Here is an 18,497-nt window from a genome sequence, read left to right as displayed (position 1 = left end):
GAAAATCTTTAGTTGCCTGTAAATAGAACTTCAGGGCACGGACTACGTCCAGATTATGCAAAAGTCGTTCCTTCTTTGAAGAAGGATTAGGACATAATGATGGAACAACAATCTCCTGATTGATATTCCTGTTAGAAACTACCTTACGCAAAAACCCAGGTTTAGTACGCAGATCTACCTTGTCTGAATGGAAAATCAGAGAAGGAGAATCACAATGTAAGGCCGATAACTCAGAGACTCTTCGAGCCGAGGAAATAGCCATCAAAAACAGAACTTTCCAAGATAAAAGCTTAATATCAATGGAATGAAGAGGTTCAAACGGAACCCCTTGAAGAACTTTAAGAACCAAGTTTAAGCTCCACGGAGGAGCAACCGTCTTAAACACAGGCTTAATCCTAGCCATAGCCTGACAAAAAGCCTGGACGTTTGGAACTTCTGCCAGACGTTTGTGTAAGAGAATAGACAGAGCAGAAATCTGTCCCTTTAACGAACTAGCAGATAAGCCCTTTTCTAAACCCTCTTGTAGAAAAGACAATATCCTAGGAATCCTAACCTTACTCCATGAGTAACTCTTGGATTCGCACCAATATAAATATTTACGCCATATCTTATGGTAAATTTTTCTGGTAACAGGCTTCCGTGCCTGTATTAAGGTATCAATAACTGACTCCGAGAAGCCACGCTTTGATAGAATCAAGCATTCAATCTCCATGCAGTCAGCCTCAGAGAAATTAGGTTTGGATGTTTGAAAGGACCTTGTATTAGAAGGTCCTGCCTCAGAGGTAGAGACCATGGTGGACAGGACGACATGTCCACTAGGTCTGCATACCAGGTCCTGCGTGGCCACGCAGGTGCTATCAGAATCACCGATGCTCTCTCCTGTTTGATCTTGGCAATCAGTCGAGGTAGCATCGGAAATGGTGGAAACACATAAGCCATGTTGAAGACCCAAGGGGCTGTCAGAGCATCTATCAGCGCCGCTCCCGGGTCTCTGGACCTGGATCCGTAACAAGGAAGCTTGGTGTTCTGGCGAGACGCCATGAGATCCAGATCTGGTTTGCCCCAACGATGAATCAGTTGAGCGAAGACCTCCGGATGAAGTTCCCACTCCCCCGGGTGAAAAGTCTGGCGACTTAGAAAATCCGCCTCCCAGTTCTCCACGCCTGGGATGTAGATCGCTGACAGGTGGCAAGAGTGAGACTCTGCCCAGCGAATTATCTTTGAGACTTCCAACATCGCTAGGGAACTCCTGGTTCCCCCTTGATGGTTGATGTAAGCCACAGTCGTGATGTTGTCCGACTGAAATCTGATGAACCTCAGTGTTGCTAACTGAGGCCAAGCTAGAAGAGCATTGAATATTGCTCTCAACTCCAGAATATTTATTGGGAGGAGTTTCTCCTCCTGAGTCCATAATCCCTGAGCCTTCAGGGAGTTCCAGACTGCGCCCCAACCTAGAAGGCTGGCATCTGTTACAATCGTCCAATCTGGCCTGCGAAAGGTCATACCCTTGGACAGATGGACCCGAGAAAGCCACCAGAGAAGAGAATCTTTGGTCTCTTGGTCCAGATTTAGCAGAGGGGACAAATCTGAGTAATCCCCATTCCACTGACTTAGCATGCATAATTGCAGCGGTCTGAGATGCAGGCGCGCAAATAGCACTATGTGCATTGCCGCTACCATTAAGCCGATTACTTCCATGCACTGAGCCACTGACGGGCGTGGAATGGAATGAAGGACCCGGCAAGCATTTAGAAGTTTTGATAACCTGGACTCCGTCAGGTAAATTTTCATGTCTACAGAATCTATAAGAGTCCCTAGAAAGGAGACTCTTGTGAGTGGTGATAGAGAACTCTTTTCCACGTTCACTTTCCACCCATGCGACCTCAGAAATGCCAGAACTATCTCTGTATGTGACTTGGCCATTTGAAAGCTTGACGCCTGTATCAGGATGTCGTCTAGATACGGAGCCACCGCTATGCCTCGCGGTCTTAGAACCGCCAGAAGTGAGCCCAGAACCTTTGTAAAAATTCTCGGGGCCGTAGCCAACCCGAAGGGAAGAGCTACAAACTGGTAATGCCTGTCTAGAAAGGCAAATCTTAGGTACCGATAATGATCTTTGTGAATCGGTATATGAAGGTAGGCATCCTTTAAGTCTACTGTGGTCATGTATTGACCCTCTTGGATCATGGGTAGGATGGTTCGAATAGTTTCCATTTTGAATGATGGAACTCTTAGGAACTTGTTTAAGATTTTTAGGTCCAAGATTGGTCTGAAGGTTCCCTCTTTCTTGGGAACCACAAACAGATTTGAGTAAAACCCTTACCCTTGTTCCGTCCGCGGAACTGGGTGGATCACCCCCATTACTAAGAGGTCTTGCACACAGCGTAGAAATGCCTCTTTCTTTATTTGGTTTGCTGATAACCTTGAAAGATGAAATCTCCCTTGTGGAGGAGAAGCTTTGAAGTCCAGAAGATATCCCTGAGATATGATCTCCAACACCCAGGGATCCTGGACATCTCTTGCCCAAGCCTGGGCGAAGAGAGATAGTCTGCCCCCCACTAGATCCGTTTCCGGATAGGGGGCCCTGTCTTCATGCTGTCTTAGGGGCAGAAGTAGGCTTTCTGGCCTGCTTGCCCTTGTTCCAGGGCTGGTTAGCTTTCCAGCCCTGTCTGTAACGAGCAACAGGTCCTTCCTGTTTTGGAGCGGAGGAAGTTGATGCTGCTCCTGCCTTGAAGTTACGAAAGGCACGAAAATTAGACTGTTTGGCCTTTGATTTGGCCCTGTCCTGAGGAAGAGTATGACCCTTACCTCCAGTTATGTCAGCAATAATTTCTTTCAAGCCGGGCCCGAATAAGGTCTGCCCTTTAAAAGGAATATTAAGCAATTTAGATTTAGAAGTCACGTCAGCTGACCAGGATTTAAGCCATAGCGCTCTGCGCGCCTGGATGGCGAATCCGGAGTTCTTGGCCATTAGTTTGGTTAAATGTACAACGGCATCAGAAACAAATGCATTAGCTAGCTTAAGTGCTTTAAGCTTGGCCATAATCTCATCCAATGGAGCTGTGCGAATGGCCTCTTCCAGAGACTCAAACCAGAATGCCGCAGCAGCAGTGACAGGCGCAATGCATGCAAGGGGCTGTAAGATAAAACCTTGTTGAACAAACATTTTCTTAAGGTAACCTTCTAATTTTTTATCCATTGGATCCGAAAAAGCACAACTATCCTCCACCGGGATAGTGGTACGTTTAGCTAAAGTAGAAACTGCTCCCTCCACCTTACGGACCGTCTGCCATAAGTCTTGTGTGGTGGCGTCTATTGGAAACATTTTTCTAAATATTGGAGGAGGGGAAAAGGGCACACCAGGTCTATCCCACTCCTTGCTAATAATTTCTGTAAGCCTTTTAGGTATAGGAAAAACGTCAGTACACACCGGTACCGCAAAGTATCTATCCAACCTACATATTTTCTCTGGAATTGCAACCGTGTTACAATCATTCAGAGCCGCTAATACCTCCCCTAGCAATACACGGAGGTTCTCAAGCTTAAATTTAAAATTAGAAATCTCTGAATCCGGTCTCCCTGGATCAGATCCGTCACCCACAGAATGAAGCTCTCCGTCCTCATGTTCTGCAAATTGTGACGCAGTATCAGACATGGCTCTCACATCATCAGCGCGCCCTGTCCTTAACCCAGAGCTATCGCGCTTGCCTCTTAATTCAGGTAATTTAGATAATACCTCTGTCATAACAGCAGCCATGTCTTGCAAAGTGATTTGTATGGGCCTCTCTGATGTACTTGGCGCCACAATATCACGCGCCTCCTGAGCGGGAGGGGAAGGTACTGACACGTGAGGAGAGTTAGTCGGCATAACTTCCCCCTCGTCGTCTGGTGATAATTTCTTTATAGATATAACTTGACTTTTATTCAAAGTGACATCAATACATTTAGTACACATATTTCTATGGGGCTCCACATTGGCCTTCAAACATAGTGAACAAACAGATTCATCTGTGTCAGACATGTTTAAACAGACTCGCAATGAGACTAGCAAGCTTGGAAAATCCTTTCAAATAAATTTACAAGCAATATAAAAAACGCTACTGCGCCTTTAAGAAGCACAAAAAAATCGTCACAGTTGAAATAACAATGAACCAAATCAGTTATAGCAACCAAATTTTCACAGTAAATGTATTAAGTTAGCAAAGCATTGCACCCACTAGCAAATGGATGATTAACCCCTTAATAACCAAAAACGGATAATCAATTTAACAATTAACGTTTTTATCACAGTCAAACACACTGTCACAGGTCTGCTGTGACTGATTACCTCCCTCAAAATGAATTTTGAAGACCCCTGAGCTCTCTAGAGACGTCCTGGATCAAGGAGGAAGAAACAGGAAGACTGAAACTGAATTTTTACTGCGCAAAAAAGCGCTAAAATAGGCCCCTCCCACTCATATTACAACAGTGGGAAACCTCAGACAACTGTTTCTATGTAGAAATAAACGACAGCCATGTGGAAAATCATGCCCCAAAAGATTTATCACCAAAGTACCTCACAAAAAAGAATAACATGCCAGTAAACGTTTTAAACATGCACTTTTAAAAGTTAGGTAGTGTTATTAATAAGCCTGCTACCAGTCGCTTATACTGCAGTTGAGGCTCATACATTACTTCAGTATTAACAGTATTTTCTTAGTCAAATTCCATTCCTTAGAAAAACATAATTTATGCTTACCTGATAAATTTATTTCTCTTGTAGTGTGTTCAGTCCACGGGTCATCCATTACTTATGGGATATATTCTCCTTCCCAACAGGAAGTTGCAAGAGGATCACCCAAGCAGAGCTGCTATATAGCTCCTCCCCTCACATGTCATATCCAGTCATTCGACCGAAACAAGACGAGAAAGGAGAAACTATAAGGTGCAGTGGTGACTGGAGTTATAATTTTAAAATTTAGAACTTGCATTACAAGAGAAATATATTTATCAGGTAAGCATAAATTATGTTTTCTCTTGTTAAGTGTGTTCAGTCCACGGGTCATCCATTACTTATGGGATACCCATACCAAAGCTAAGTACACGGATGATGGGAGGGACAAGGCAGGAACATTAAACAGAAGGAACCACTGCCTGTAGAACCTTTCTCCCAAAACCAGCCTCCGAAGAAGAGAAAGTGTCAAATTTGTAAAATTTGGAAAAAGTATGAAGTGAAGACCAAGTTGCAGCCTTGCAAATCTGTTCAACAGAGGCCTCATTCTTAAAGGCCTAGGTGGAAGCCACAGCTCTAGTGGAATGAGCTGTAATTCTTTCAGGAGGCTGCTGTCCAGCAGTCTCATAGGCTAAACGTATTATGCTACGAAGCCAAAAAGAGAGAGAGGTAGCCGAAGCCTTTTGACCTCTCCTCTGTCCAGAGTAAACGACAAACAGAGAAGAAGTTTGTCTAAGTAGAACTTCAGAGCACGGACCACGTCTAGATTATGCAAAAGACGTTCCTTCTTTGAAGAAGGATTAGGACATAATGATGGAACAACAATCTCTTGATTGATATTCCTGTTAGAAACCTTAGGCAAAAACCCAGGTTTAGTACGCAGTACTACCTTGTCTGAATGAAAGATCAGATAAGGAGAATCACAATGTAAGGCAGATAACTCAGAGACTCTTCGAGCCGAGGAAATAGCCATCAAAAACAAAACTTTCCAAGATAAAAGCTTAATATCAATGGAATGAAGGGGTTCAAATGGAACACCCTGAAGAACTTTAAGAACCAAGTTTAAGCTCCACGGAGGAGCAACAGCTTTAAACACAGGCTTAATTCTAGCCAAAGCCTGACAAAAGGCCTGGACGTCTGGATTCTCTGCCAGACGGTTGTGTAAAAGAATAGACAGAGCTGAAATCTGTCCCTTTAGCGAACTAGCGGATAAACCCTTTTCTAAACCCTCTTGTAGAAAAGCCAATATCCTAGGAATCCTAACCTTACTCCATGAGTAACTCTTGGATTCGCACCAATATAAATATTTACGCCATATCTTATGGTAAATTTTTCTGGTCACAGGTTTCCGAGCCTGTATTAATGTATCAATAACCGAATCCGAAAACCCACGCTTTGCCTGGAAATTGAACGCTTGATTCTATCAGTCAGCCTCAGAGAAATTAGGTTTGGATGGTTGAAAGGACCCTGAATTAGAAGGTCCTGACGCAGAGGAAGAGACCAAGGTGGACAGGACGACATGTCCACTAGGTCTGCATACCAGGTCCTGCGTGGCCACGCAGGCGCTATCAGAATTACTGATGCCCTCTCCTGTTTGATCCTGGCAATCAGTCGAGGTAGCAACGGAAATGGTGGAAACACATAAGCTATGTTGAAAACCCAAGGGGCTGCTAATGCATCTACCAGCACCGCTCCCGGGTCCCTGGACCTGGATCCGTAACAAGGAAGCTTCGCGTTCTGGCGAGATGCCATGAGATCCAGATCCGGTTTGCCCCAACGACGAATCAGTTGAGCAAATACCTCCGGGTGAAGTTCCCACTCTCCCGGATGAAAAGTCTGGCGACTTAGGAAATCCGCCTCCCAGTTCTCTACGCCTGGGATGTAAATCGCTGACAGGTGGCAAGAGTGAGACTCCGCCCAGCGAATTATCTTCGAGACTTCCAACATCGCTAGGGAACTCCTGGTTCCCCCTTGATGATTGATGTAAGCCACAGTCGTGATATTGTCCGACTGAAATCTGATGAACCTCAGTTTTGCTAACTGAGGCCAAGCTAGAAGAGCATTGAATATTGCTCTTAATTCTAGAATGTTTATTGGAAGGAATTTCTCCTCCTGAGTCCACGATCCCTGAGCCTTCAGGGAATTCCAGACTGCTCCCCAGCCTAGAAGGCTGGCATCCGTTGTTACAATCGTCCAATCTGGTCTGCGAAAGGTCATTCCTTTGGACAGATGAACCGGTGACAACCACCAGAGAAGAGAATCTCTGGTCTCCTGGTCCAGATTTAGCAAAGGGGACAGATCTGAGTAATCCCCGTTCCATTGACTGAGCATGCATAGTTGCAGCGGTCTGAGAAGCAGGCGCGCAAATGGCACTATGTCCATTGCCGCGACCATTAAGCCGATTACCTCCATGCACTGAGCTACTGATGGGCTTGGAACGGAATGAAGGACACGGCAAGCATTGAGAATCTTTGATAACCTGGACTCCGTCAGGTAAATCATCTCTACAGAATCTATAAGAGTCCCTAGAAAAGGAACCCTTGTGAGTGGTAACAGAGAATTCTTTTCCACGTTCACTTTCCACCCATGCGACCTCAGAAATGCTAGAACTATCTCTGTATGAGACTTTGCATTCTGAAAACTTGACGCTTGTATCAGAATGTCGTCTAGGTACGGAGCCACCGCTATGCCTCGTGGTCTTAGTACCGCCAGAAGTGAGCCCAGAACCTTCGTAAAAATTCTCGGGGCCGTGGCTAACCCGAAGGGAAGAGCCACAAACTGGTAATGCCTGTCTAGAAAGGCAAACCTTAGGTACCGATAATGATCTTTGTGAATCGGTATATGAAGGTAAGCATCCTTTAAGTCCACTGTGGTCATATATTGACCCTCTTGGATCATGGGTAGGATGGTTCGAATGGTTTCCATCTTGAACGATGGTACCCTTAGGAATTTGTTTAAGATCTTTAAGTCCAAGATTGGTCTGAAGGTTCCCTCTTTTTTGGAAACCACAAACAGATTTGAGTAAAATCCTTGTCCCTGTTCCGATCGCGGAACTGAGTGGATCACTCCCATGATTAAGAGGTCTTGTACACATTGTAGAAATGCCTCTCTCTTTACTAGGTTTGTTGATAACCTCGAAAGATGAAACCTCCCTTGTGGAGGAGAGGTTTTGAAATCCAGAAGGTATCCCTGAGATATAATCTTCAACATCCAGGGATCCTGCACATCTCTTGCCCAAGCCTGGGCGAAGAGAGAAAGTCTGCCCCCCACTAAATCCGTCTCCGGATAGGGGGCCCTGTCTTCATGCTGTCTTAGGGGCGGGAGTAGGCTTTCTGGCCTGCTTGCCCTTGTTCCATGACTGGTTGCCTTTCCAACCCTGTCTGTAACGAGCAGTAGTTCCTTCCTGTTTTGGAGCGGAGGAAGTTGATGCTGCTCCTGCCTTGAAGTTACGAAAGGCACGAAAATTAGACTGTTTGGCCTTTGGTTTGGCCCTGTCCTGAGGAAGGGCGTGGCCCTTACCTCCCGTAATGTCAGCAATAATTTCCTTCAAGCCGGGCCCGAATAAGGTCTGCCCTTTGAAAGGAATGTTAAGTAGCTTAGACTTGGAAGTTACATCCGCTGACCAGGATTTAAGCCAGAGCGCTCTGCGCGCCTGTATGGCGAATCCAGAATTTTTAGCCGTAAGTGTGGTTAGATGTACTACGGCATCTGAAACAAACGCATTAGCTTGCTTAAGGGTTCTAACTTTGCTCAGAGCCTCATCCAATGGCTCTGTGCGAATCGCCTCTTCCAGAGACTCAAACCAGAATGCTGCTGCAGCCGTGACAGGCGCAATGCATGCAAGAGGCTGCAATATAAAACCCTGTTGAACAAACATTTTCTTAAGATAACCCTCTAATTTTTTATCCATTGGATCTGAGAAAGCACAGCTATCCTCCACCGGGATAGTGGTACGCTTGGCTAAAGTAGAAACTGCTCCCTCCACCTTAGGGACCGTCTGCCATAAGTCTCGTGTGGTGGGGTCTATAGGAAACATTTTTCTAAATATCGGGGGAGGGGAAAAAGGCACACCGGGTCTATCCCACTCCTTACTAACAATTTCTGTAAGTCTTTTTGGTATAGGAAAGACGTCAGTACACACCGGTACCGCATAGTATCTATCCAACCTACACAATTTCTCTGGAATTGCCACCGTGTCGCAATCATTCAGAGCCGCTAATACCTCCCCTAGTAACACACGGAGGTTCTCAAGCTTAAATTCGGTCTCCCCGGATCAGAACCGTCACCGACAGAATGAAGCTCACCGTCCTCATGTTCTGCAAATTGTGACGCAGTATCAGACATGGCTCTCGTGTCATCAGCGCGCTCTGTCCTTAATCCAGAGCTATCGCGCTTGCCCCTTAATTCGGGCATATTATATAATACTTCTTTCATAACATTAGCCATATCATGTAAAGTGATTTGTAAGGGCCTAGATGTACTTGGCGTCTCAATCCTACGCATCTCCCGAGCGGGCGACGCAGGTACTGACACGTGAGGAGAGTTAGGCGGCATAACTTCCCCCTCGTAAACAGTTTCCTCTGAATCAGACATGTTTAAACAGACTTAGCAATGAAACTAGCAAGCTTGGAAATCACTTTCAATAAGTTTACAAGCAATATAAAAAACGCTGCAGCGCTTCAAAAATACAGATATAATTAAACAATTCTTAAAAAGAAGTGTATTATTAGCAGAGGATTGCACCCATTAGCAAAAGGATGATTAACCCCTCAATACCCAAAACGGATAAAACGGATATCAATTAAGATTTAACGCTTTTAATCACAGTCAAGCACACTGTCACAGATCTGCTGTGACTGATTACCTCCCTCAAAAATGAATTTTGCAGACCCCTGAGCTCTCTAGAGACGTCCTGGATCAAGGAGGAAGAAGCAGGAAGACTGTGCTAGAATTTTAACTGCGCAACAAGGCGCTAAAACAAGGTCCCTCCCACTCCTATCACAACAGTGGGAGCCCTGATATAACGGTTTCCATGCAGAAAATATATGTTAGCCATGTGGAAAAAAATCATGCCCAAAGAGATTTATCACCAAAGTACCTCACAAAAACGAATAACATGCCAGTAAACGTTTTATTAAACAACAACATTTTCCAATGTCATGCAAAGTTATCACTAAGCCTGCTACCAGTCGCTACCACTGCAGATAAGGCTTAAGTATTATTTCAGTTTTAACAGTATTTTCTCAGTCAAATTCTAGTCCCTAGAAAATAACTCGACTGCGCATACATTTATCAGCCTGATACCAGTTGCCACTACTGCATTTAACGCTGTACTTACATCATACGGTAACAGCAGTATTTTCTTAGTCAATTCCATTCCCAGAAAATAAAGTACTGCACATACCTCATTTGCGGAGGACCCCGCATGCTATTCCCAGTTTCTGAAGTTACCCCACTCCTCAGAATGTTGAGAACAGCCAGTGGATCTTAGTTACGCCTGCTAAGATCATAGAAAAAAAACGCAGGCAGTTTCTTCTTCCAAATACTGCCTGAGATAGAAAAACAGCACACTCCGGTGCCATTTAAAATAACAAACTTTTGATTGAAGAATAGTTAAGTAAAAACTCCAGCTCCTCTCGCGACCTCCTTCTTTGTTGAGGGTTGCAAGAGAATGACTGGATATGACATGTGAGGGGAGGAGCTATATAGCAGCTCTGCTTGGGTGATCCTCTTGCAACTTCCTGTTGGGAAGGAGAATATATCCCATAAGTAATGGATGACCCGTGGACTGAACACACTTAACAAGAGAAATTACTTATTGTACATACATTCATCAGCCTGATACCAGTCGCTACTGCATTTAAGGCTGTACTTACATTACATCGGTATCAGCAGTATTTTCTTAGTTAATTCCATTCCTTAGAAAAATAATTTACTGCACATACCTTGTTTGCAGGATTCCCCACAAGCTATTCCCTTTCTGAAAGTTACCCCACAGAATGTGCGAGAACAGCCAGTGGATCTTAGTTACTTCTGCTAAGATCATAGAAAACGCAGGCAGATTCTTCTTCCAAATACTGCCTGAGAACAAACAGCACACTCCGGTGCCATTTAAAATAACAAACTTTTGATTGAATAAATAAACTAAGTATAAAAAACACCACAGACCTCTCACAACGTCCTATCTAGTTGAGTTGCAAGAGAATGAATGGATATGACATGTGAGGGGAGGAGCTATATAGCAGCTCTGCTTGGGTGATCCTCTTGCAACTTCCTGTTGGGAAGGGAATATATCCCATAAGTAATGGATGACCCGTGGACTGAATACACTTAACAAGAGAAATAACTATAAATAAAGGGCTCAGTCTTAGTATCTCACACAAGGACTGCTCTGCCCCACAAGATCCCTTGTGAGCACATTCGCTTTAGTGAGTTAATCTCTGAGGCCCATTGCACAGCCTTGTAGTCATTCAGTTCCTATGTGCAGATCTCTATCAGGACAGATGGAAGGGCATGAGTAAGGGCCAGAAGAGACCAGACTTGCATCATATTAGCATTAAACAGTTACATCATTTGAATGATGTGTCTTCATGTTCTGACAGCAAACCAAAGTCATACAAAACCCAAACATGGAGAATTATCAATTTAGAAATACTCCTGCCATCAGGCACCAGTTGCACATCATAATGACACATGAAAACAGAGAAGGGTATCTTACTAAAGCATCTCACTGCACCCGGTAGGCATCATCATGCACTAGAGAGGCCAGCACACTGTATTATATAGCTCAGCACTGCACCAGAGAGGCCAGCACACTGTATTATATAGCTCAGCACCGCACTAGAGAGGCCAGCAAACTGTATTATATAGCTCAGCACTGCACTAGAGAGGCCAGCACACTGTATTATATAGCTCAGCACTGCACTACAGAGGCCAGCACACTGTATTATATAGCTCAGCACTGCACTTGAGAGGCAAGCACACTGTATTATATAGCTCAGCACTGCACTAGAGAGGCCAGCACACTGTATTATATAGCTCAGCACTGCACTAGAGAGTCCAGCATACTGTATTTTATAGCTCAGCACTGCACTAAAGAGGCCAGCACACTGTATTATATAGCTCAGCACTGCACTACAGAGTCCAGCACACTGTATTATATAGCTCAGCACTGCACTAGAGAGGCCAGCACACTGTATTATATAGCTCAGCACTGCACTACAGAGGCCAGCACACTGTATTATATAGCTCAGCACTGCACTAGAGAGGCCAGCACACTGTATTTTATAGCTCAGCACTGCACTACAGAGGCCAGCACACTGTATTATATAGATCAGCACTGCACTAGAGAGGCCAGCACACTGTATTTTATAGCTCAGCACTGCACTAAAGAGGCCAGCACACTGTATTATATAGCTCAGCACTGCACTAGAGAGGCCAGCACACTGTATTATATAGCTCAGCACTGCACTAGAGAGGCCAGCACACTGTATTATATAGCTCAGCACTGCACTAGAGAGGCCAGCACACTGTATTATATAGCTCAGCACTGCACTAGAGAGGCCAGCACACTGTATTATATAGCTCAGCCCTGCACTAGAGAGGCCAGCACACTGTATTATATAGCTCAGCACTGCACTAGAGAGGTCAGCACACTGTATTATATAGCTCAGCCCTGCACTAGAGAGGCCAGCACACTGTATTATATAGCTCAGCACTGCACTAGAGAGGTCAGCACACTGTATTATATAGCTCAGCCCTGCACTAGAGGCCAGCACACTGTATTATATAGCTCAGCACTGCACTAGAGAGGCCAGCACACTGTATTATATAGCTCAGCACTGCACTAGAGAGGCCAGCACACTGTATTATATAGCTCAGCACTGCACTACAGAGGCCAGCACACTGTATTATATAGCTCAGCACTGCACTAGAGAGGCCAGCACACTGTATTATATAGCTCAGCACTGCACTAGAGAGGCCAGCACACTGTATTCTATAGCTCAGCACTGCACTACAGAGGCCAGCACACTGTATTCTATAGCTCAGCACTGCACTACAGAGGCCAGCACACTGTATTATATAGCTCAGCACTGCACTACAGAGGCCAGCACACTGTATTATATAGCTCAGCACTGCACTAGAGAGGCCAGCACACTGTATTATATAGCTCAGCACTGCACTAGAGAGGCCAGCACACTGTATTATATAGCTCAGCACTGCACTAGAGAGGTCAGCACACTGTATTATATAGCTCAGCCCTGCACTAGAGGCCAGCACACTGTATTATATAGCTCAGCACTGCACTAGAGAGGCCAGCACACTGTATTATATAGCTCAGCACTGCACTACAGAGGCCAGCACACTGTATTATATAGCTCAGCACTGCACTAGAGAGGCCAGCACACTGTATTATATAGCTCAGCACTGCACTAGAGAGGCCAGCACACTGTATTATATAGCTCAGCACTGCACTAGAGAGGTCAGCACACTGTATTATATAGCTCAGCCCTGCACTAGAGGCCAGCACACTGTATTATATAGCTCAGCACTGCACTAGAGAGGCCAGCACACTGTATTATATAGCTCAGCACTGCACTAGAGAGGTCAGCACACTGTATTATATAGCTCAGCACTGCACTAGAGAGGCCAGCACACTGTATTATATAGCTCAGCACTGCACTAGAGAGGCCAGCACACTGTATTATATAGCTCAGCACTGCACTAGAGAGGCCAGCACACTGTATTATATAGCTCAGCACTGCACTAGAGAGGCCAGCACACTGTATTATATAGCTCAGCACTGCACTACAGAGGCCAGCACACTGTATTATATAGCTCAGCACTGCACTAGAGAGGCCAGCACACTGTATTATATAGCTCAGCACTGCACTACAGAGGCCAGCACACTGTATTATATAGCTCAGCAATGCACTAGAGAGGCCAGCACACTGTATTATATAGCTCAGCACTGCACTAGAGAGGCCAGCACACTGTATTATATAGCTCAGCACTGCACTAGAGAGGCCAGCATACTGTATTATATAGCTCAGCACTGCACTACAGAGGCCAGCACACTGTATTATATAGCTCAGCACTGCACTAGAGAGGCCAGCACACTGTATTATATAGCTCAGCACTGCACTAGAGAGGCCAGCACACTGTATTATATAGCCCAGCACTGCACTAGAGAGGCCAGCACACTGTATTATATAGCTCAGCACTGCACTAGAGAGGCCAGCACACTGTATTATATAGCTCAGCACTGCACTAGAGAGGCCAGCACACTGTATTATATAGCTCAGCACTGCACTAGAGGCCAGCACACTGTATTATATAGCTCAGCAGTGCACTAGAGAGGCCAGCACACTGTATTATATAGCTCAGCACTGCACTACAGAGGCCAGCACACTGTATTATATAGCTCAGCACTGCACTAGAGAGGCCAGCACACTGTATTATATAGCTCAGCACTGCACTAGAGAGGCCAGCACACTGTATTATATAGCTCAGCACTGCACTACAGAGGCCAGCACACCGTATTATATAGCTCAGCACTGCACTAGAGAGGCCAGCACACTGTATTATATAGCTCAGCACTGCACTAGAGAGGCCAGCACACTGTATTATATAGCTCAGCACTGCACTAGAGAGGCCAGCACACTGTATTATATAGCTCAGCACTGCACTAGAGAGGCCAGCACACTGTATTATATAGCTCAGCACTGCACTAGAGAGGCCAGCACACTGTATTATAGCTCAGCACTGCACTAGAGAGGCCAGCACACTGTATTATATAGCTCAGCACTGCACTAGAGAGGCCAGCACACTGTATTATATAGCTCAGCACTGCACTAGAGAGGCCAGCACACTGTATTATATAGCTCAGCACTGCACTAGAGAGGCCAGCACACTGTATTATATAGCTCAGCACTGCACTACAGAGGCAAGCACACTGTATTATATAGTTCAGCACTGCACTAGAGAGGCCAGCACACTGTATTATATAGCTCAGCACTGCACTACAGAGGCCAGCACACTGTATTATATAGTTCAGCACTGCACTAGAGAGGCCAGCACACTGTATTATATAGCTCAGCACTGCACTAGAGAGGCCAGCACACTGTATTATATAGCTCAGCACTGCACTAGAGAGGCCAGCACACTGTATGATATAGCTCAGCACTGCACTAGAGAGGCCAGCACATTGTATTATATAGCTCAGCACTGCACTAGAGAGGCCGGCACACTGTATTATATAGCTCAGCACTGCACTAGAGAGGCCAGCACACTGTATTATATAGCTCAGCACTGCACTAGAGAGGCAAGCACACTGTATTATATAGCTCAGCACTGCACTAGAGAGGCCAGCACACTGTATTATATAGCTCAGCACTGCACTAGAGAGGCCAGCACACTGTATTATATAGCTCAGCCCTGCACTAGAGAGGCCATCACACTATATTATATAGCTCAGCCCTGCACTAGAGAGGCCAGCACACTGTATTATATAGCTCAGCACTGCACTAGAGAGGCCAGCACACTGTATTATATAGCTCAGCCCTGCACTAGAGAGGCCAGCACACTCTATTATATAGCTCAGCACTGCACTAGAGAGGCCAGCACACTGTATTATATAGCTCAGCACTGCACTAGAGAGGCCAGCACACTGTATTATATAGCTCAGCCCTGCACTAGAGAGGCCAGCACACTGTATTATATAGCTCAGCCCTGCACTAGAGAGGCCAGCACACTGTATTATATAGCTCAGCACTGCACTAGAGAGGCCAGTACACTGTATTATATAGCTCAGCACTGCACTAGAGAGGCCAGCACACTGTATTATATAGCTCAGCACTGCACTACAGAGGCCAGCATACTGTATTATATAACTCAGCACTGCACTAGAGAGGCCAGTACACTGTATTATATAGCTCAGCACTGCACTAGAGGGGCCAGCACACTGTATTATATAGCTCAGCACTGCACTAGAGAGGCCAGCACACTGTATTATATAGCTCAGCCCTGCACTAGAGAAGCCAGCACAATGTATTATATAGTTCAGCCTTGCACTAGAGAGGCCAGCAGACTGTATTATATAGCTCAGCACTGCACTAAAGAGGCCAGCACACTGTATTATATAGCTCAGCACTGCACTAAAGAGGTCAGCACACTGTATTTTATAGCTCAGCACTGCACTAAAGAGGCCAGCAGACTGTATTATATAGCTCAGCACTGCACTAAAGAGGCCAGCACACTGTATTATATAGCTCAGCACTGCACTAAAGAGGTCAGCACACTGTATTTTATAGCTCAGCATTGTACTAAAGAGGCCAGCATACTGTATTTTATAGCTCAGCATTGTACTAGAGAGGCCAGCATACTGTATTTTATAGCTCAGCACTATATTAAAGAGCAGCAGTCACGTGCATTATATATACTGATAAGGTCGGTATGATGTACAAGATGATGCAATTACATGACAAAGAGCAGTAAAATAGTAAGATCAGCCCATGAAGACACCAGCATCATTCTGATTGCATGAAATACACACAGGACAGGTCCACGCAGCGCCGCTGCTTGGTGGTGTTAGACTAGAGATTAGCAGATTCAAACCATACCTTGGAAATATTGGTCAGTTACGTGCTCATGATCACTGATGCACAATATGAAGACAGAAATACAGGGAACAAGGATACAATACATAGGACCCCAATAGGAGCCCTCTGCGTGGTATCTGATATAGGTTACAATAAACCATAGAGTTGAGCACCTGCAGTTACAAATACTGTATTTTAGAATTTATTAAAAGGATGTGCTGAAATGCGTGCGGTTTAAGACTGTTAAGGCTGGGTGAGAACAAAAAAGTATTACAATCTCACACGTGTGTATTGTATCCACTTTCTCTGGTATTGTAGAAAATGACTATAACAGACACAATATAAATAAGAGTTTTCATTTGATATATAGATTATTCTTCCCATTTGGTCCCACCAACCGTGTAACTGACCAACATTTGATTCTGTATAGCTGATGTTTGTAGGAAAGACAGAGAGAGAGTAGAGACGGGCTAGAGATGGGAAGAGCGACAGGGAGTCCATCTTGCCCAGGTGGGCTGGCTGGCTGCCTCAGTTGACATGACAGATTGTGGCCAGTTGGTCAAAGGTCTGACATAGGTCCAGTTGCTTGGCAAGTTTGTAAGGACAGGCTTGAAAAGCTGAAGCAAATATTACAGACCATAAAACGAAAAGGGAAAAAACAGAAATAAAATAAAACTAAATCATGATCACATTAGTACCGTGTTACTAATGACTTACCCAACCTCACAGCTGCTCAGAGTCAATCGCTAATTATTTTATGTGCTACATTACTAAATTTCCATCTTGTACATTAGAAGGAAGTAATATGTTTTTGTAAAAGATTTTTATACTATTTCCATAGAGGAAATCTTTTTAATTTTCGGTACCACAGAGGACAACATTGAGGTTGTGTAACAGAATCTGTTCAATACCACAGGAGAATGGGAGACTTCAATATAGAACAATTACAACACAACATTAACTCTCTCTCTCGTCATTAAACAACCCCCTTCGTATTAAATGTGCATTTACGTTCCAACAAAATGGATGGTAGCATGATAAAAATCAGAAAGAATTGTGGGTAGTGGCAAGAAGACTGCGAGTCACAGCCACTAAGACACCAAAACCACAAGTACCTCCACCTAGATTGTCCTCCTCTTCTCTGAACAGAGGGGACGTGAGGATGACTTTCAGTGTTAGCTTGGGCTCCTTGGAATTCTGGATAATAAGTGACGCCTCTTTCGTACATTGCTCCATTTTGTAAGACTCTTCTGTAAGCTTCTGTGAACAAGAAAAAAAACATTTAATTAAAAATAAATAAAATTGCACGCTTAACTGATAAATTAATTTCTTTTATGATGGTGAGAGACCACAAGACATCACATGTGGGATTCCACTCCAGTCCACTAGGTCCTCTTAGTGTGACGTCTCATGGACTTTCATCATCTTATGAAAGAAAAGTCCCCCCCAATAAATTCCCTATTAATCATCCAAAAGTAGCTTCCTGGTGATGAAATGATTAGGTGTATGCGGCTTGTCAAATCAGGGACACCCCTTATACGTGATGTACTTATCCCTGAATGATGCACTCCTCTACACCATGTTAAAGTCTATTTACTTGTCAAACTGGCAAACATTTTACATATTAACGTGTATAAAAATTCTAATTTAGGCTCCTAAAATGTTTGGATTATCCCACTATAACCTGCCTACTATTATTCTGCCACACACATAGCTTTTTCATTGGGTATTGGATAAATAAGACTTATGGTTCAGATATAATATCTGTATAATATAATATACGGTATAGCAATTGCTCCTTGCTATGTGTCATGGTGTAGTTGTTACTGTCCCTTTAATTCTAGCTATCACATGACCATACAACCTATTTACGCGGCACTCCGCAATACCTGTGCTAGGTAATTTGTTGTCATGAGGATTTACGTTTCTTGTTCCAAGGAATATTATTGCTTATAGGATTTCTAACATTGAACTCTCTCTTGCCGTTTTTGTCATCTCCTATTATTCAGGAACCGCAACTTATTTGCATAACTTCGCCTTGAAACTTCTCACAGGCAAGCAGCTCCGTAACTTGTTATCCGTAGTGAGCGTGTGACGTCACCGCAGGCCGAAGCCTTCAGTGTTACAACAGCTGAGCCAGCAGCACGGACAAACTTCGGTAAAGTGATACCCTGATTCTAGAACAA

At 44.4% G+C, this 18,497-nt stretch overlaps 1 protein-coding gene across 1 annotated transcript in view; it reads right to left on the bottom strand.

Annotated features, from left to right (window-relative positions):
- The window catches only part of LOC128644335 (spermatid perinuclear RNA-binding protein-like), a gene marked incomplete at its 3' end in the record, with an annotated part of 26,058 nt that extends 7,834 nt beyond the window's left edge, over positions 1–18,224 (bottom strand). The window contains exons 1-2 of the mRNA XM_053696992.1: positions 18,201–18,224; positions 17,427–17,571 (exon numbers count right to left, since the gene is read on the bottom strand). Coding sequence (XP_053552967.1) covers positions 17,427–17,571; positions 18,201–18,224 — 169 coding nt within the window. The remainder of the gene's footprint in view (positions 1–17,426; positions 17,572–18,200) is intronic.
- Between the last annotated feature and the right edge of the window lie 273 nt (positions 18,225–18,497).

This window comes from Bombina bombina, unplaced genomic scaffold, assembly GCF_027579735.1.
Source record: "Bombina bombina isolate aBomBom1 unplaced genomic scaffold, aBomBom1.pri scaffold_1510, whole genome shotgun sequence".
Lineage (NCBI taxonomy): Eukaryota > Metazoa > Chordata > Amphibia > Anura > Bombinatoridae > Bombina > Bombina bombina.
The sequence above is the reverse complement of the archived record's forward strand: the minus strand, read 5'-3'. Positions and strand labels throughout refer to the sequence as shown.